Here is a 19793-nt window from a genome sequence, read left to right as displayed (position 1 = left end):
AACCACTGGGTCAGAATTCAAGTTTGCTGCTACCAGCCAACGCTACCGGCTTAACTCTCGTGACGAAGGCCCTCAGGTCGAAACGTCGAGAAGTGTTTTGTTTATTTTAGGCAGTTGTTATACCACATTTGATGCCAAGTTGGCAGTTTTAAATAATTCATTATTTTTTTCTTCCAACATAATTCTAAAACTATAAATTTCAGGCTATATTTAGGAATATTTTAGAAATGGGATATCAGGGCCAGAGCCCAGGGGATAGAGGAGTTTGGGAATAGGAAAACTCGACGAGAAATCGAATTTAAGAACAGAATTTCTACGGATATGATAAATAAACTGGATTACGAGTTATTGATGAAAGATTCAAATCAAAACGTTGTTAAAATAAAAAGCTTTTGTGTCTTAATCCTCATTTAGAATGAGTTTCTCTGTCTTGTATTTTGACCCTGTTCCCAACAGAACTATCGGAAATACGGCAAGACAAGTGCAGACGGTGAAAAAATTGATATAGCCAATTAGATCAACCACTATTCCAGAAATCGACACCATACATAGCTTTCCAAGAACTTCAAAAGTTGCTAAAGTGGAATAATGTGTGGCAGAGAAGATTTTAGGACATTTTTGTGAACAAGCAACCATGAGGGTAAATGTGAGTGTTGTTACCATGCCAGAGACTAAATGAAGAAGACAATCAAATAAAATGAACCAAATCCAATTAATATTTATTGAATTGAGGGATCCAAGCCAAGTCAGAACAAAGATAGCAACGAATCTTATGGATGATATAACTGCCAGTGTACTATGCAGGCTTTCCCTAAAGAGGAAATGAAGAAATTATTTTTATTGTACTATGTTGTTTACAGAACAAAATCTTCAAGAGCTCTGTACATCATGTCTTATAGATTGGGTAACCACTTTGAAAATACAAAACCTACCAATTAGAAAACAGCATTCCACCAATTAGAGATCCAAAGATTGAACAAAATTGACATAAAACACCAGTTATCATTGCTGTGTTTGATGATGATACTCCATTATCAAGTAAAAACATCGGCACTATTGAAATTATACCTTGCTCACCAAGTTTGTAAATCAAGACATAAACTATTGTCCATTTTGTACCATCTGAGTTCAATACATTTTGATACACTTTAACATAAGTTTCCAATGTTTTTCGAACATAATTTCTTGACTTTTGCAATGAAAGATATGAGAAATGAAAGTTTTTAGTTGTAGCAGATTTTTCTTGTTCATCTGTTTCCATAATCTGAAAATTTTGCCTTCTTTTTACAGCTCTAATTTTCTCTGTTTTACAATCTTTGTCTTTCATTTGGTCAACACAAAGGGTACTAGTTTTCCACATATTGTTATGTGTTTCAATCATTTTTTCTTCATGTTCAGTCGTTATTTTTGCAGTGCTTTTAGCCTGTTTACCCTCAAATTGTGTTAAATTGATAAAGAAGGATGAACATATAAAAAATGCTGAAATCATGTATATCACAGAGAGAAAAAAGAATAATTGTTCCCATGGACAAAAAGAAGAAAGCCAGCCAAGGAGACCACCTCCAAGTAGTGTTCCGGTTTTATAACCAACAACCTGAGCAATATTACCCATTCCTGTGATATGTAATGAAAACAAGGTTATTACCTATAAGAACCAAGTCTTGTCTTCAAAATCAAATAAAAAATTACTTCACATTATAGTAGATTTGTGCACATGATGCAACAATAGAAATTCATATCTAAATTAGGATTATGTTATCATGTTATGTGTCATGAGTAATATTCTGCATTCCAAAAATTTATTTGCGTAGTGTACAAGGATCCCAATGGCAAGGGGGTTGTTAAGATAACATGATCCCTAAATTAAACAATAATTAAATAAAATAATCCCCTTAACCTAAAATTCAAAATATATCTAATTTGTGTCACTGCATGCTAAAGCCTTTTAATGATTTTAATATTCGTGTACACCGTATCAGTATCACTATACTGTTAACAGGATAAAGTATCAGGAACATGTCACATGATTTCTGATGCTATGACAAAGGCTGAATTCACCCAGAAAAATATGCACGCCTTGACCTTCAAGAGAAAAAAAATTACAATTGGACTGACTTACCGATTCTATCAGGAGTAAAATGATTGACAAACAACGAATCAACAGCAATGTCTTCAGTAGCAGCCATGATATTCAATAACGCCATAACAGTAACAATAGACATAACACTATTCATTGGAATACACGAGGCTACCAAATAACACAGAGCCATTCCCACTAAATTATATTTTATCCACGATATTACGGAACCATAATTGTCAACAAAAGGAGCCCACAATGGTTTTAACAGCCAGGGTAAACTCAACAGTCGAGTTAGGCTGATCAGCGTCAAAGATAACGAATAACTCCTTAAAAATACCGGTAAGAATTTCGTTTGAAAGCCATATGGAACTCCTTGTAGAAAATATAAAAGCCACAAGAGAAGAACTAATCTCATTATGGAAAACAATCATAAATGTCCTTGATTTCAGTTCCACACCAGTGAACTTCACTTATGGCAACTTGTGGTTTATTGCGCTAAACCGTAATTTGATTCCAGTCACTGATTGGCAGCCTGAAGGACGTTTACTATTCACATTTATTCCCTTCTCCGCATTCGCACATCCGCAATTTCGCTTCCGTCATCCGCATTTTATCTTTTACCATTGTCGCGCGGAAGACTGGGGTGATTTGTTTATGTTTATTGTTTACTAACTTTACTTCGGAGTTTGGTTTGGAGTCAAATCAATCAATCAATCAATCATTCAAAAATCAAAATGAGAAATTATTGAAAGGGCATGGAGCCGGTGTTTAGTCTGAAACATCTGAGTAATGGGAAAGATAAGACGAAAAATAGCTTAACAGATACTTCTTCCTTTCCTTCTACTGCTTATGACTATTTAAAACATGTACAGTGAGTAATTGTGCAGTGTTTATTTTGTATCACCTTCCTTATCACTGCGTTGATCACACTAGCAACTTGCTTGAGCGTCCCTTGTAAACGTTTTCAACTGCAATGCAACCTGAGGACACAAAATATACATTCAATTCCATTTACCACTAGATGAACACACTTGTTAAAAGTAAGGCCAGTTTTAACTTCACTAGTAGTCAGACAACAAGTTACCTCTTGACCTGCCTACAACTCATACAAATGAGAATTCAGCTGGGCCTTGAGCTCCCAGATATAGCTCTCATCTTTTAGCACTTCCTTTATTTCCCAAACAAAACAAATATTTTTTAAATATTTTGTTAGCAATACTAATAATTAGAATTTTCCAATGGTTAAAATTATTCCTGGGTGGGTCTTGTATATTGTAATCCTAATGAACCATCCCCAAGTACCTCTATGATTCTTTTCTGTGTAGAGATGAAGCTGCATGTTGTCCAGATATTGTTGTTGCCACTATGGACTGTAGTGTTTTTAGTGCAAATCAAGATCCAAATTTCACAACTGTAAGCAATACAATGTTGTAATTAATTTAATAAATTGAAACCAAAAGTCTGGTTCGTATATATTCCAGGTGGAGGCAATAAAAACATCAGAAGACAACAAAGTGCCATCGGCAGAGTGGAAAAATGAACAGGTTTCTGCTTTTGCTGAAATCAGACAGGTAATTTGATGTAATGATTACACAAAGGCCCTTAGACAGAGACATTTTTCACAACAAGCATTCTTGTATCTTTTAGGCAATTTCTTTACTACGTCAGTTGTTCACAATGCTCCAAGTGTTTAGGTGATGTGATACCAATAAATCTTTCTTCTATTATAGTTTTTAGCTCATCAAAAAGCATTGTTTAAAGAAAAAAAAATAAAGAAAAGGAAATTGGTTAGTATTGTAGGGTTAATGTAGTTAAGAACCTTTGTTTCCACCAAATCAGGTCTTGCTCTTGATTTATTATATGCACTGGTGAAGGAAACACCACTTGTGCATTAATCATTGCTCACATTTTCATTTGGAAATACATCAAGGTATAATCCTCAAAATTTTGATCATAATTATAGCCTGATGCAGAGAATGAACATCGTTGGTTTCAATTTTGCATTGGCAATAATATACAACTAAGCAACAACCAATGGTAAGCATGGTGGACGATGCACAAACTGACATAAATGTATAAACAACTTGTTATCTACATTTGCAGTGAAGAAGAAACAGAAGGTGCTGGTGAAGATGTCCAGGATGAAGTGAGATTATCTCCAAAATATGTAATCACAATGATTTTCCAAGCAGCTAAATTAAAAAATACACAAAATGAACAAGTGTCAATTTTAATCTGTTTCAGGAGGATAATTCTGGAACACCAGCGCTTTTAAGTATTATTTGTCAAATGAATCAGGTAGCTTACCTTTGGCTTCTAAAAACTTATTTGTTATAATAGTGGCACTAAACTGATCTTTGACTTTTTCCAACACAATCAAGTCAACTGTGTTAATGGTTTTGGATCATCACATCAACTGGTTGAAAAGACAACCATTTACTGTGTTGCAGGTTTGCCATAAATCAACAAGTTATACATTGATATCAAATGTCTTACAAGCTTCCTTCATAACTTTAATAAAGTTTGATAATATGTCTATAGGGACAATGGATTTATGCCTTACTCACGGCCATTGAGAAACCTCTTCTTCCAGACTCAACATACTCCCTTCGAACATTAGCAAGATTGTGTTCAAAGCAAAAAGAAAAGTTGGTTAGTGCAATCAGTGTTAAGAATGAGTTGTGAGCTGCTTGATAATTGCATGCATTCACCCTAAAAGTTTGACATACCTTCTGTTGGCAATATCTTTTGGAGGGGATCTTCAAAATGAGTGGGGATTGATTTGCTACGAGATAATTGTGATCTTCAAATGTTTATATTTATGTAGACCCCAGAACAGAAAGATGAAAGAGCAGCTCTATATCTGATCATCCTTCTAGTTATGAGGTGTGTATCATGTTGTATGCGACTTTGAATGTAGGATTCTTTGTCGATGATGAGAAAGATCTCACTCAGATTTAAAAATATACCTTCCTACCCAGTTTAATCTGACGTTTCAATGTGAGAGGGTCAGACCCCATCATTGGCAAGAACGTTTGGTGAACTTATTTCCAACATCGTCTTTTTTCACGGATCGTTTCCTTATTTAGTTCACAATTTAACATTATCTGGGAACACTGACGTGCCCACAAACCACAAACCAAGCCATAACAATATCTCAAAACTATTTTAACAGATATTTTGGACAGAGTGATTTGGCGGGACCGGCGTCATGACATTTGTTTCCTCCGCTTGAGGAAAAAAATCTCACAAAGTCAGAAAATGGATGTAAATTTAACTGACATACAAACCTTAAGGCTTAAAATATTTCAATAAGCACGACAAATGGACTATGGACAAAAGAAGCAATTAATTATAAATTCTACTTTGTCGTTTGGGGTATATAAATGTGAAAATGGTTTTCACTGAGCTTGTACAATAATTCAAGAACAGAGAAAATGATATCTGTTCTGCTATGACCCTGGCTATAACTGTAGTTTTCACGGAAACCACGGAAATGTATCGATCAATCTGAAAGTTAGCTACAAAAATATTTTATTTCGTATTAACATTTAACACTTTCAGTGTTTTTACAATACCATAGCGAGATTTTCAATGACGCATTACGAGATAAACTTTGCGATCAGATCTTAATGATGTCTGTGAGATTTCCTTTAGGTTGAGTCATATTGTCAGGAAAGTAGGTGACAAGTTGATCAAATAACTACAAAATAAACACTTTATCAATTTAATGTTTTGAAGCATTTTAAGGCTGGATATAGCGCTATCCATAGAGGTTTTTTCAACCAGTGCAAAATGCTTGAAAAATTATAAAATGGCAGGATAGTTAGAACTATTTATCATACCTGGGAACGACCAATAAATGCCTGGTCATCTGAAAATAATTCAGCTCCTGTGAAAAAGAAAGCTTCAAATTAAGAAAGGCATCGTTTATCAACATCCTGGATCATTTAATCGACGTAATTACCTTCGTTGCTTGAGCATGCTTCGTTCATCTCCTCTTTTAAAGTGAACAAACTGGACGTCAAACGCTCAAACTGCATAAAAGAAAACAAATGGTTTTTTTATCATAAGAATATCTTCAGAATAGATTAAAGGAATACCAAATGATTTTCCGTGCAGGATTGCGTGATCCATGCACGCGGGATGTTGCGAGACTTTCGGAAAGCGTGAAAATACACGAGCCGTAGGCGAGTGTATTTTCACGCTTTCCGAAAGTCGAGCAACATCCCAAGTGCAGGGATCACGCAATCCTGCACGGAAAATCATTTGGTAATTGTTTTATAAAATAACTGTAGTGAAACAACGGTTAACTTTATTAAAATTAAATTTCGCGTGCAGGATTGTCTAAAACGCGTGCAGGATTGTCTGATCCTGCACGGCTATTGACCAATCACATTGCGTGTTTCACTATAGTTATTATATAATATTAAATACCAGGCGTACCTCGTGACGTTCATCAATATCATCGGTGTTTACCAAGGCTGAAAGATCATGCTTAAAACAAAAAGAGAAATTTAGAAATGCAGTTCAACCTTGTGACGCATGATATTCTGCTTTCTCTCCAGTCCATGTCTTAACCCTATCCCTCGCAGTCTATATTTACATTAAATCAAATTGAATTCTTTGAATTTTACCTGCAAATAAGCTAACGCTTCCAGACTGTTACACTTCGCTAATTCAACAAACCTTGAAGAAAAATAATATAAACAAGAGCATGAGTTTCCTGAAGCAATTGATAGTTTGTAGTGAAAGATTTTGAGGATTTCAGTTGTTGAAGACGGTAAAAGAAAAAAGAAAATTGTATATGGAGTTTTGGTGGAGTACAGAGACACATTTCGGAATAAAATGAATAAGAGAATCTTCTTAAGTAGAAGCTTACTTCTGTCTCCTGATCAGGAACCTACAACGTCTCAGGAAATGTGGAAGTGAAGGTTTTGTGAGCCTCAATAACCAAAAATCATCCAGTCTCATCTTTGGAAAACCAGATTTTCCCGGATTTCCACCAAATAAGTAATGAACCTGGATGAAACAAAAACAATGGAGACTTTAAGAGGTTTGGATTGACTACGACTATAAAACAATAAGACGCGTCTAATATATCTGATCAACCAATCAGACGCGTCAAATATATCTAATCTAAGTAATCACTGGGTTTTCAAGAAGTGAAGAGAAGTGAAATCTAAATATCTTTAATGTTAAACCGTTTCTAACCTTATTGATATGATCGTAAACCAGCTGATGAGCAAATCTTGGACAAGGTTCAATACTCTGCATTTTGCTCCAATATTGATTGCCAGTATTTTCATTTCGATAAATACACGACCATTTATTGTTCTCGATATCGTAAACCCAGAAAGAATTCCGTGTTGATTCCTCGCGCTTGATCTTATCTTTACTTAGTCCCTGGAGTAAGAAAATAGAATGTCGTTTGAGAGCTCAAATTATACGTTCTTTAAATTCCATGAACAAATCTATAATAATTTGGCACTGTAGATACAACGTGATAAAACACAATATGAAAACTGCATGTGCACATCGCAAAATTATCAATAACTACAGGCAAATACGGCAAGTAGATTATTCCATGAGCGTTTCACGTGGATACAGCTTAGAAGCAAAGTTCAGTCCAACTGCAAACTAGAAAAAACTGTGACCCTGGGGAGGAGATTGAGCTCAGTCCAATAGCTCATATTAGTCAAATCTGTGCTGCTGAATGCGTCGAAGAAGATCTCCTAACTGATGATTGTGAAGCTAAACTTACAGATAATGCATGTATTTCTCCCGTCTCTGGGTCAATTGTGGCTCGTTGAGTAAAACCAGCGGCTGGAACTATAGAAATAGTTTATAATAAATGTTGTATATTACGTGATCTCAATACTTGTACATTACACGATCAATCTTACCAATTTCTATCTTTAGCATTGGATAAAAAAAAGATATTTTAATCATATAAAATACTTGTACATTACACGATCAATCTTACTAACTTCTATCTTTAGCATTGGATAAAGAAATATATTTTGATCATATAAAATACTTGTACATTACACGACTTTATTACCTTCATCTTTATTATTTGACAAGACGGTGACTGTATCTGTTTCTGTATTATACATCGTAAAATTACTACAAAAAAATTTCATTCCTTATTCGTTTATCTCATTCAAAAATGTTATTAGGAAATACACAACATTGAACGTGTATGTGAAGAAAAGAGCTGTTAACACATTAGCAAATTTTTGAAGTTGCCCCTTGTAAAATTATGAGTGAATAACATATCTAAATATAGTCTTTCCAATGAATGATCTCAACAAAACTTTCATTTTTGTGTGGGTAATGGCTTTGGGATTGAAATCAATTTGTTTTACCTCTTCCCGTGTAACATGCTTCTGTCATGTTTTACCTAAATTATTGTCGCCTACGTTCAAACTGCTCCTCGACCATGGAATTTTCAATGTTTTGTGCATCAAGCCTCGAGGGACATTAGGCTTCATATTATACTCAACTCAAAACAACTAGATACTATCAGGGCTGAGTAACGCTGTAAAACTGTGACCCTGCATGTGTATATCAAGAACGGAAACATACTTTAAAAATTCCCTTCCTCTTTGACCAGCAAATATGTACAGTGCTTGATTTTTCTACAGGAAACACGAATACACTGGATTAATATTTATGAACCCCTTAGTACTAAAGCAGATGTGGACTGCAAAATAAGATGATTACGATCCTGAAATTCACTATAATCCAAGATTTATATTAAAACAAGACAAGACTAAGACTTTGTAATTGCACGTTTTTGTTTAGTTTCAATCCATATCTTGGCTGAAAGATGGTAATCTTCGGATTATGTTTTATACTTTAATACAACTATTTTTAAATTTGTCGCTTGGTATATTGGTTTTAGGCGTGAGCTAACCTCGTAAAAAAGCATCGAATGCCCAATTCTTGATATTAGTTCTGGACAGTCATCGCTATATATAAAAATAAATATGAAATTATATTAATCCAGCAAGAAAAGCAAATAGAGAATAGTATTTTTGTAGCTTAACAAAAATATATGAACTAATATATCAACTTTACCGTAATTTGGTCCATGTGTTGGTTCCACTGTGATAACAAAATAAACCACTAAAGATTGCAGAGCTTGCTAAACCAGCAATATCCGATGATGTACTGCAAAATAAAGTCATTTTTTAACCTAAATCATTTGTGTATATCACCTGAGACCTCAGGTTCGACTCCAGGTCACGATATATTGTGTTTAGAAAGTTTACCTCAATAAAACTCGTCCCCCAAATACGAAAATCATTCCGTTTTCAACATTGACGCACATCTAAAATCAACAATATTTACGTTGAATGATGAAGTAAGATCGACAATTGCATAAAAGCCAAATCATTGCTATAACGTTTACCTGATGATCAAATATTAACGGTGGACCACCTTCCGCTGTTGTATCTTCCGATATCAAAGTCCAGTGTCCACCCTCGATGTTGTAAAGGAAAAAATCACTCTGTATGGAGAGAATATAACGATGATAAACAATGATGAGTAAAACACAGTTCAAACCAATGGTGGGCAGCAATGTGTGTAAGGGAAGGTGTGTGTAAGAGGAGGGGTTTGTTGGTGTGTAAGGGGAGGCAAGGTGTGTGTAAGAGGAGGGGGTTGCTCGTGTGTACGGGGAGGCAACGTGTGTGCAAGGGAAGGGGGGGGAGGTGCTGGGTGAGCGCCAAGTGCAGGAACAAATCAAGGATTGTTTCACAAAGAGAACGTCGCGTTTATGTCCTCGTTACAACGTAACGACAGTATTAAAAAAACGTTCGACGTTTACTGCACCCATTTTGACTTGGTTTACAAGTGTCTGCACCCTATGCTCCCAATAATAAGGCCAACCACTTCTCATATGATGCACTTCAAAACAGTGACATATATGAACATAAAGAAAACCCAGAAATGGGACCGGTCCAGGCTGAGGTTAATAAAACTGATGATATAATTCTCTACAGAAAAAAACTGATTATTCTTTATATACCTTCAAAGATATGGTATTTCGAACTTCAGAATCAAGATATCGCCCTAACATGAAAATCAGTTTTCTTTTATGATCCAGGCATATCTTATGACACGATCTGGCACAGGGCCCCCCGTCTTGTTCCGTATCACGTGATATCATTCTCCACGACTTCCCCTTAATATCAAACATCCAAAAGTCTGCGAGATCATCGTTTCCGTCCCAACCTCCCAAGAGGTAAATAATTTGGCGGTCAGTGTCAATACACATTTGATGACCTCCTCTCATGCCTGGCTGACAAGCTTCTGAATTCGTATCTATAAAGAACACATTAACCAGTTTAGCCTAGATATCTTTGTCAGTTGTCTTGTATTATCACATAGGAGTTTTTTATTCTTTGCAAGTAACGAGTTTTACAACAGAAAACAATATTTAACCATAATCTACCACTTCAAGACACACAGTATTTAATTGGCCATGCAGATTGAGTTCCGACATCACGTAACAGTTCGTCTTTACCTAATAGTTCAGTTGGAACAGCATTGGACTAGCAAAGGAAAGGACGCAGGTTCGATTCCTGCATGCCGTGGTCAAGCTAATTTTTCAACTTGAACGGTTGAGAACTCGTAAAAACTATTCTTCCTAGAGACCGCTTACCCATAACAGCCGTTGTTATTGGGCTCCATTTTGCTTTGTAATCTTGTGTATTTATGTAATCACTAAACAAACCATCTGATAAATAAAATAAATTTTGTTGGAATGAAGTTAAATGAACTGCTTCAAGCTGCCAGCGATGTACTTTACCGTGAGCTGCTTTCTCAATGATCTTTTCTGACATATCAAAATTGGAGTTGACAACCTGGAGATTATATAATGTTATTATATTATTCTTAGTTTGATTTTATTATTGTACCTATGTACACCAAGAGTGGTACAAAGGTGATGAAGGCGACGTAAAAGAAATTTCAATTTTATTCCTAACACATTATCTCAACCACACCTTCATCGAAGTGATGTAACAAGTAGATACTCCTAGTCAAGACATCCCAGGGGAGAAACCCGTACACGTAAATATGAAATATTCAAACGTCGTGTTATGTGCAGTACTGTATTTTTTTAAGCTGTAAATTCCGTTTTTAACAACAAAAAGCGAGTTTTACCAACTGTTCATGTAAATCTGTTAATATTGGATGCTCCAAATCAACTTTAGTTTTCTTCTTCAGAGAATCAAAAGCCTCCGTGCAATTACGTTGACGAAGATGTTTCAAGCACAAACGTATCGCTTCACGTTCACGATACTGAAACAAATATTTAAGATCTCAGGAATAATGCATGAAACTGATCAAATTACACAGTCTAAAGAAAATTCACAAAAATTAGAAACAGTCTAAAGAAAATTCATGAAACAAGGTATAAAATTTAGGTCTATTTCAGAATATATGCGAGCGAGACACTTACATTATTAATCCAGTTTGAACAAGATTTAACAATAACAGGATCATTAACACCAGTTAACTGAACAAACCAAATACTGCAGTTAAAACTTTGTCCCCACGTCATTGTTGGAACTGTAAGAAAATAAACATTGATTGAAAAATTAGGATTCCCAAATATCAAGACTTGAGATGACTTTCATGAGGACTGTATTCGTTGAATAGAAGCAGTTTTAAATTTGTATTTTGTTGTTTATGAAAAAAGTGCATGCATAACATAGTTAATTGCGGTAACATGATGAGAATCACATAATCAAAATTGTACACCTTGCTTTGATCAATTATATTCATAAATAATGTTATGTAATTTACCTATCTTGATGTACTTGACAGGGAAGATATTTTCACCCAATTTATGCCTCAATGGAAATGTTTCTTTCACACTGTCATTTTTTAAACCACTAGAATACATTGTTCATAGTAATCAGGTATTTCAATGCAGCTTATTTGGAATTTATATTGGGTATCAAACACCCATTGATAATACAGTAGTTTTGCTAATGGGTTTTAACTGTGTAATTTTATGTAATTGTAATCAGTAATAATGTATTTTACCTGGCAAGTAATTCAATCATATTTTCATGATCATCATGTAAGCTACCGAAGACTTTAAATTTCTTCAAGTTACAAACATGGTTTTGATAATATTTTCCAAATGTTATCTTTGTTACAGCTGCTGGTTTTTCCAACTTTAGTGTAATGTACTGTACCAAAAAAATATTTAATTTGTTTATTAATACTTTTTTGAAGTCAGTCAAAAGAGAATTCATTATACTGTTGGTAAGACTACCTGAGTGGGATGGTGTGTTTCTGATGTCCATCTTGAATTCTGGTCATTTGGTTTGTCCTCCAAAATATTACTATAGAATTGCAATTTAGCAAGTGATAGCTATGCAGTGCAAAGGAGCAAGCATGCCGCAGGGATTAGACAATGTGTATTTTCCCAGGGGGTGGAGGGATAAGTGATTTGCCCCCTGGGTAGGGAAATGTGACAAGAGAAAATTGCTTACCCCACACCCGACCCTGGCTGGCCCCTGGGGATAAACTCCAAAAGGTACATGACAAAAACATGTTTTTTCATTGGTTAAATGCATTAATAATCAAATCATTCTCAGGTAAGATTCGCTGAGAGGTGTGTTGATGAAATGATGCAATGTCAATGAAGACAATGATCCGTTATATAAAGTTATAATGTAACTCTTCTGCAAATCACAAATGGTTGCAGGCTTCTCCTACGATACCCCAGGGTGCATTCGGTGTATATCACACGCCGAAGATACGCCAAAGCAATCTTAACATTACGCCAAATTCCCACCCTGGGCCATACTTACGACAATTACCCACTCCAGGACGTTACGCCGATCGCATACTCGCCAGGACGTTCACCTCGTGAGTCAAAAAATGCTACACGTTTAGAGGACCATTTTTAAAAAGTTAAATGCCTTTGTTGTCGTTAAAATACTTAAATGCATGCAGTTGAAGTCGGTGTGTATGTGGACCTTTGAATTACAAAGTTTGGTGTGTTTATCCGGTATTTATGCGCCGACAAGTTAAAAACAGTGTACGCCACTACGCCAAGGAAAGTTGATTTTACGCCAGTACGCCAAGGATACCCTAACTCTGCGCCGAAGATATTCCGATTTGTCTACACCGAATGCACCCTGGAGTCGATACCAATTGTTTTGCAATAATTGATAATAAAAACATACAAATAATCTGTAGAGAAATTATGTCGTTAGATACTGAGTGAGTGACAAATAAAAAATATGTTTAATATCAGTTTATATTCAGACTGAGACTGTTTATAGTGACTAATAATAATATTAATGTCATATAAATATAAATTAAATTGCTGAAAGCTAAAAGCATCGTTTACAATCTGCAACACATCAAAAACAGCTCACTCACTCTGGATGGAAATTTGCAGAGAAACTTGAGCAAGAATGGACAGAATATTTTAATTTTTGTTCCAAATGTTCAACTTCCATGTTTAAATTTTTCAAACCTCAGAACATCGCCGCCATCTTGACTCATCCCAGTCCCTTCACGCGACGCGACGCGATCATCCAACATGGCCGCTTCTTGGACGAAATTATTGTTCATTCGAATACCGTGTGTTTTCTCCAATTTTTCTTCGTCAGTTTCCCTTAGAAACTTTGTGATTAAAAATTGGAAATATTCGTCTTCCGTGGTGAGTACGAAGAGAGGTTTTCATAAATACAAAAGTTCACAAATTTAAACCAAAGTAATAAATGATAAACCCCTTTGCCCTTTGGCAATCACGCCTGTCGATTTCCTAACTTTTCACTGCATTGTTTACGCGATTTAGGTAGAGAATGCAGTAAGATACAGTCCTTGCAGAGTTCAGAGGCAATTTTCCCATCGTAATGGTATGCATCTCAATCAGTGTGTATTAAAGAATAGAGATCAAATATCAGAATCAGTGGTTTCAGTCAGAATCACCTGTTTATTGGTTCCAACAGCCATGTATTTTATTTGCAGATTTTATATCATTATTTAAAAGTCATCAAACTCAAACTCATCAAGTCATCAAATACTCCAAATATCATACTCTAACCCCAAAAGACACTCTGGAACCAATATTATCCATCAGAACTCCAACCAGGACGAACCTCCGCACATTTCCAACTTTAAATCAAATTCAACGTGGAAAACGAGTGACAAAAAAGCGGAGACAGAAATCAGTAGTGGCAAAAAAGAACCAGATCTTGCAAGGGCCACAACGGAAAGGTGTTTGTGTTAAAGTCTTTATTCGAAAACCAAAGAAACCGAACTCTGCAAACAGGAAATGTGCCTTACTAAGATTAAACAATGGTCAGACTATTATAGCATATATCCCTGGAGAGAAAGCTAGCTTGCAAGAACATGGCGTAGTTTTGTTTGAAGGAGGGAGGGTGCAAGATTGTCCAGGAGTTAGATACAAGATAATTCGTGGAAAATATGATATTAATTAAAGAAATATTTTCATAAAGTCCGTGTATTTGTTTTCTTTGAGGGAAGGGCAGGATGATATATATCACCTGTATCAGGGCGTGATGATCCATACTATTCTAGTTATTCTAGTATAGGGCAGTGTGTAAATAAGTGTAATAACTAAAAGCGGTTTCTCGCAAGGAAAATTTTTCGTTCGAACAATGAATTTATCGCTCAATTTTTCTTCACAAACGACCAAATTCATCTGACCGATCACAGTTGAAACGGCAAACAGCCTAACACGTTATACCAAAGAATGAAAACCTATCAGAAAGTCATCTCTATTATGTGATTGTACTTGGAATATGGTGACGGGTTTGCCAGGTGATTTACTACGTCATTTGAATTTCGCGCGCAATCGTAATGTTGCAGGTGGTTGAAGTAGGTTTTAGATAAAGGCAAAATTTTGATTTTTTACATCAAGGCAGGTTACTAGACGTGATGCATTCAGATGCAACATTCTTCACGTCAAACATCAACCAGGAGGAATTATCTGCTTTGATGTAAAGATGCTTGGAAATAAATTGTCACGAATTTACATAATAATTTCAACCGGTATGTAATAATATAGCTACTGTGATCTAATGTCTTAAATATGTCTACAAAATACCAGTTGCATTATAAACCTTACGACATCGTCATTCTAAATTCATTCAAATGAAAACTTGCTCCGTCGGTTCGACTTCATACGTGTCGAGTAAAAAGTCGTGAAATTAAATTTTTCGATCCATACTTTGGTTACGGCTTCGTTAGCAAGGTGGGAAGTGTCCAGATGTGGAAACGATATCAGTCAAATCATGACAGTCATACTTAGAACAACGCCTCTAATCAGCCTCTTCAAAAGGCCAGAGAGCGGTACCCACAGAATGGTGGTGTAGGAAAGATCCGATTTCATGAAACCCTTTCAGCCTCATCAGTTAAACGTAGCTTTGAAGCTTATTTACTTTCACTACATAACAAACGTATCGTCACAATTTTGTAACGTTTCGAAATCATTTGTCGATTTAGTTCTGCTGGAGTATTCTCGAAAGAACGTACTGTGCAATAAGGTTGAAACGGAAAAGCAGTTTTACTGTTCGTATCAAGAGTTATGTTTACGTTAACATTTATTGTAAACCTAAATTGTTTTAAAAACAATGGGCAGGTGTTTTGACACACGAGTGAATCTGGGCAAAAGGTTTATCGAAGCATAACTACCTGCCATAGCTATCCATAAAACATCTCATGTTCCTCGCAGGCGTACGGGGAGGGGGAAAGTTGCTATAGCTACACCCCCAAAAAACATTTTATTTGGAAAGTTTGGTAAATTTGTATCGAATTCTGCAAAAATTCAGTCATTTTTTGTTGAAGTGAATAAGTCGAACATTTTTAACTTGTAAGTCAGGTATTTTTTTCTGAAGTCATTCGCTTGCATTTATAAACGTAAATCAAAGATTATCTGAAATGTAGTCTTTCGTCTGTGTATAGGGTTACTCACACTTTTAGTGATAAAATGGCAATTACTAAAGACGGTGAAAATTAATACTCTTCTTGAAAAACCAATGTCGTTATTATCAAACGAGAAGTATGATACAGGTGGGTACCACAAAATTGAAGTAGCATACAATAAAAGCAAGAGATGTTGATAGCAAATATTAATTTAAAATGTTTTCAGGGCGAATGCTGACACAAAAAATAACGTGTTTTGTGTGCGAAGACAAGGACTACGGAAAAAAATGGAAATTTTTAACAGAGGATGGACAATGCCAAAATGAAATGTTTGAACTTTGTTTCAGGAATTTAACAAAATATCGACGGCGTTCGTTAAAAATTGCATCTATCGTAAGAAGATGTCAATTGGACGATTGTGAATGTGACAATCAACCGTCACATGACTGGTGTGTGACGTCACATTGTAGTGTAAAGTTCGTGTGTTGTGAAGAACAATACTTACGATGTTCAAGGATATATAATTATTGGCTTTACACGTATTTTAGGACTAACACTTTAAATTACAGTTAAGATATAGGTGAAGTTTCCACTTGAAATTGTTTATGATTCAATATACAGATCTCCACGAATCTCGCTAAAGTCTTCACTTAGTGGCTTTTCGTCCAGATGAAGTGCTGTGGTTATCTGTAAAGCGAGAGAGTGTCAATAGTTAACTTAGGATAGGTAGGGATATGTTGGATTAGAGTTTGTTAAAACTGGTTAATTTAATATATATTAAAAAGAGGGTAATATGTACAGTAGTGATTTCCGTCTCTATCCATGTTTCCGTCATTCCACTGAAATGCGTGATATTGTGCTGGGTCTTGTTTACAACATGATTGAAAACACAAAAAAATATCGCTGTGCGAAGTTTGCATAAATTAGTATTACGCTCGAAAAGGCGTTGCTAGTATTTAAAAAGTGGTACAATTTTTTAATTTCAATCAATCTTACTAATTTCGGGATGATCTTTCCACCTTTGCTTATGCATTTTCATCGTTTGAAATTTAGGTAGAAATTTCCTTTTATCTCAGATGTTAGCGGTTAAGAGATAGAATGAAAGAAGAATTTAGTACGAAAAAATGTGGCTGCTAGACAGAAATGCCGGCAGATGGCGGAGTTATTTTTGAGCTCGCCTTGTCGTGTCTTTTTCAAATACTAGTAAAAAATCAAGCCCGACGATAAAAAAAAGCCAAGCGTCACTATCATCCTAATGAGGGTATGTGTTACTGCATGTAGCTTGTCATAATTAAAAATGGTTTGTTGACTAACACTGTGGAACACTTGGTGACAGTATGTAAAAAATAGTATGTTATTGAGAAAATAATGAAATAACAACGTGTGGAATGGGTTGACTTTTGATTTTCCGCCAACTGTTCCAGATAATTAATTAATCCAGACACAAACCTCAGACACAATCAGTCAACTTTTCATTTCGAATCCCAAAGTGATTATGTTAATGAATAAACTTCTGACAGACTAACCTGGGAAATCCTTTTAAGAATTAATACAAAAGAAGACAGTGTAAACAAAGCCAGTCCAATGGCAGAGGCAAGAGCAAAACCCATGATGACGGTCAGATAGTACGTAGATTTGAGTATTTCACACGAGTATGGAGTAAATAAGCCAAATTCTGAAAAAGAAATGATGTTAAAGAACAAATGAACAATGTCCCCAAATCTCAGTTATCAAAAAATTATTCAAAATAAACAAAATACTTACCGTGTAGTGTGCCTTTTGCGCACGCGCATTCTCGCCAAATAAAGGGATGCCCACTGTAGTTGAATTTATGTTCTTTTGTAGAACAGTCAAAGCCTTCAGATTTTAACTCCCTGTAGTAGCTCATATCACGAGATACCCATGAGAATTCTCCTATGTCCCACGACAGGGAATATAGCAGTACCACAAAACATGTCCCCATTGTTAACACAGAAAATTTGAACTGGAATAGAAAATATTAGGCAATGAAGTCTGCAATTGCCGATAAATTAACTGTAACCACTATTTAGTAAAGACGGAATCCCATATCTTATTAAACGCACAACATATCCCATAGATTAAGTTATGATATGCTCTTAGGCTTATTTGTCTTGTAGTTCCTCTTGTGTTTTCAACAGATTCTTATCAAGGCAGATGGTTGTCGTTGCACGATATTTGCTTGATAATTGATTGTCTGTAAAAGCACATAGACCAAGATTCCTGGCATATGGGCAGTTCTAAGCTCTACGCGCAAAAACGTTCGCCGACGATAGACAGATGTACGCTAGCGCTATTGCGTGATAAAAGAAACGATATTTAATAATAACAGGAACATTGTTTCCCGCTCTTCGTCTCCACCTCCCAGCGTCTGCGTAATTCTAAGCATGGAAACGATTTCCGATGAAAGATGGATGAACACTATAGTCTACGTGATAGGATGAGTTTACTTACCAGCAAAGGTTTATCCACAAAAACGGAACATATTGCTATGATCGCACATACTATCACCTAAAAAACCATATTGATATTCACAATAAGGATTTGTAACTTTTTCTGTTTGCCCTGGTTCACACTAGTTTTTAAGAATTTAGGATCCATTGTATTATTCGGCGATAGACAAGAATATTGCGCACTAATGACCTCAGACAAAGGGAATACCAGATTCTCAGGACAAGTGTGAGCCAGGCTTTAGGTTCAACCGGCCGAAGTGACCCTGATCACCGTTGGAATTCTTAAAAAAAATAATCCAACATTTTGAATAGCTTGTTTATTAAAGCAACTATAGTCATAACAGTATAACTGCAATCATCAAGTTTCTTCGCTCATTTATTTGTTAATCTTACAAATTACTCAAAACATAATTGGGATTTTCGAATTTATGAATCCAACTGTGGTCACAGAAGCTTTGCCGGTTGTTCGAAAGGCATTTAGCGGTGGACACACACATCACTTGGGACATTATCGTGATTAGTTTGAAAACGGATGTAACACGACACCTTATAGCAGGATATTTTTAGTCGTATAAAGTACAATCATCTGATATGGACTACCATTAACAAATATTTGATGTTTATATTTGCTAGAAACACATCCTGACGTGCTTCCATCTCTGTCTCTATTATGCTGTATACAAGAGTGTATAATTAAGATATATGACAGAATACAGAATTCCACGTTCACACCCTCAAAAAAAGGAGAATGAATCAGTCACGAAAGCGCATTAAAAGCTAAAGCATTACCGCAGTGAATATATCCGGGTTTGTAAGTATCAAGAGAGAATTGAAGGTTCAAGAGAGTGCAAACTTCGAGCAACAAATCAATAGTGTTCTCAGCGACACTGTATTCAATCATAAGAGAGATCAGTTAAAAAACGTCTGAGAGATTGACATTTTCAACAGAACAAAAAACAAGAATGTATCTTACCGGCAAGCCAACCCACCACTCCAAGTAATCATTTTGCGTCTTTACCATTCTTCTCTCCGTGACTGTTTTGGGCATAGCCCCAGTTATATTGTGTGTCCTTACTAAACCGCCAATAAATATTGTTATTCCGGCGAGCAAAAGACCGCATGGCAGAATCAAACGAACTGCTTTGTGATACGGGATTGGTAATCTTAGTCTGACCATGGTTCTCTCTGGAAGCGCAAAGAAATGCAAATGTTGTCCGCACGAATCTCAACCGCGCGCAACTGTTCACGATGCGCGTCAGAAGTGTGAAACACGAGATGATTAGAATTACATGCGCGCTCTAAGTGGCTTA

The 19793-nt window shown here is 35.8% G+C and overlaps 6 protein-coding genes and 1 long non-coding RNA gene across 11 annotated transcripts; 3 read left to right on the top strand and 4 right to left on the bottom strand.

The window, feature by feature from the left end:
- Positions 1-176: 176 nt before the first annotated feature.
- LOC114537609 (major facilitator superfamily domain-containing protein 3-like) lies at positions 177-2567 on the bottom strand. Its single transcript, XM_028558672.1, has 3 exons — positions 2120-2567; positions 933-1614; positions 177-811 (listed from the first exon to the last, which is right to left on the bottom strand). Exons 1-3 carry the CDS (start codon positions 2493-2495, stop codon positions 400-402), a joined length of 1470 nt encoding a protein of 489 aa, XP_028414473.1. The 5' UTR covers positions 2496-2567; the 3' UTR covers positions 177-399.
- On the top strand, positions 2361-5606 carry LOC114537615 (gem-associated protein 2-like). Of its 4 annotated transcripts, none has more exons than XM_028558683.1 (11): positions 2361-2419; positions 3406-3493; positions 3562-3651; positions 3811-3867; positions 4044-4117; positions 4184-4247; positions 4325-4378; positions 4462-4530; positions 4622-4732; positions 4908-4966; positions 5256-5606. In XM_028558683.1, exons 2-11 carry the CDS (start codon positions 3446-3448, stop codon positions 5293-5295), a joined length of 666 nt encoding a protein of 221 aa, XP_028414484.1. In that variant the 5' UTR covers positions 2361-2419; positions 3406-3445; the 3' UTR covers positions 5296-5606. The 4 variants fall into 4 exon arrangements, with proteins under 4 accessions (XP_028414484.1, XP_028414482.1, XP_028414481.1 ...); XM_028558681.1 differs by lacking the exon at positions 2361-2419 and adding an exon at positions 2717-2951 and having other exon boundaries at positions 4184-4226; XM_028558680.1 differs by lacking the exon at positions 2361-2419 and adding an exon at positions 2717-2951.
- Positions 2985-4031, bottom strand: LOC114537625. Of its 2 annotated transcripts, XR_003688607.1 has the most exons (4): positions 3900-4031; positions 3383-3491; positions 3165-3248; positions 2985-3060 (listed from the first exon to the last, which is right to left on the bottom strand). It is a non-coding gene; the product is annotated as an uncharacterized LOC114537625 (long non-coding RNA). The 2 variants fall into 2 exon arrangements; XR_003688606.1 differs by lacking the exon at positions 3900-4031 and having other exon boundaries at positions 3383-3555.
- Positions 5607-5689: 83 nt separating the features above from the next.
- LOC114537606 (muskelin-like) lies at positions 5690-13737 on the bottom strand. Its single transcript, XM_028558668.1, has 23 exons — positions 13499-13737; positions 12381-12450; positions 12146-12294; positions 11903-11991; positions 11556-11665; positions 11258-11395; positions 10902-10956; positions 10755-10829; positions 10119-10414; positions 9501-9599; positions 9361-9419; positions 9167-9259; positions 9003-9057; positions 8672-8724; positions 8145-8209; positions 7845-7912; positions 7295-7486; positions 6963-7102; positions 6718-6769; positions 6527-6577; positions 6048-6117; positions 5926-5972; positions 5690-5783 (listed from the first exon to the last, which is right to left on the bottom strand). Exons 1-23 carry the CDS (start codon positions 13576-13578, stop codon positions 5703-5705), a joined length of 2187 nt encoding a protein of 728 aa, XP_028414469.1. The 5' UTR covers positions 13579-13737; the 3' UTR covers positions 5690-5702.
- LOC114537621 lies at positions 13651-14565 on the top strand. Its single transcript, XM_028558688.1, has 3 exons — positions 13651-13781; positions 13920-13980; positions 14093-14565. Exons 1-3 carry the CDS (start codon positions 13662-13664, stop codon positions 14563-14565), a joined length of 654 nt encoding a protein of 217 aa, XP_028414489.1. The 5' UTR covers positions 13651-13661.
- Positions 14566-15028: 463 nt separating this feature from the next.
- Positions 15029-16601, top strand: LOC114537622. Its single transcript, XM_028558689.1, has 3 exons — positions 15029-15139; positions 16052-16159; positions 16239-16601. Exons 1-3 carry the CDS (start codon positions 15094-15096, stop codon positions 16583-16585), a joined length of 501 nt encoding a protein of 166 aa, XP_028414490.1. The 5' UTR covers positions 15029-15093; the 3' UTR covers positions 16586-16601.
- LOC114537620 lies at positions 16518-19726 on the bottom strand. The gene is made up of 5 exons (XM_028558687.1): positions 19457-19726; positions 18485-18541; positions 17777-17996; positions 17539-17687; positions 16518-16699 (listed from the first exon to the last, which is right to left on the bottom strand). Exons 1-5 carry the CDS (start codon positions 19658-19660, stop codon positions 16616-16618), a joined length of 714 nt encoding a protein of 237 aa, XP_028414488.1. The 5' UTR covers positions 19661-19726; the 3' UTR covers positions 16518-16615.
- Positions 19727-19793: the final 67 nt, after the last annotated feature.

The sequence above is a fragment of the Dendronephthya gigantea genome, unplaced genomic scaffold (genome assembly GCF_004324835.1).
Source record: "Dendronephthya gigantea isolate DGI-Jeju-01 unplaced genomic scaffold, DenGig_1.0 000160F, whole genome shotgun sequence".
In the NCBI taxonomy this organism is placed as follows: domain Eukaryota; kingdom Metazoa; phylum Cnidaria; class Anthozoa; order Malacalcyonacea; family Nephtheidae; genus Dendronephthya; species Dendronephthya gigantea.
The sequence above is the reverse complement of the archived record's forward strand: the minus strand, read 5'-3'. Positions and strand labels throughout refer to the sequence as shown.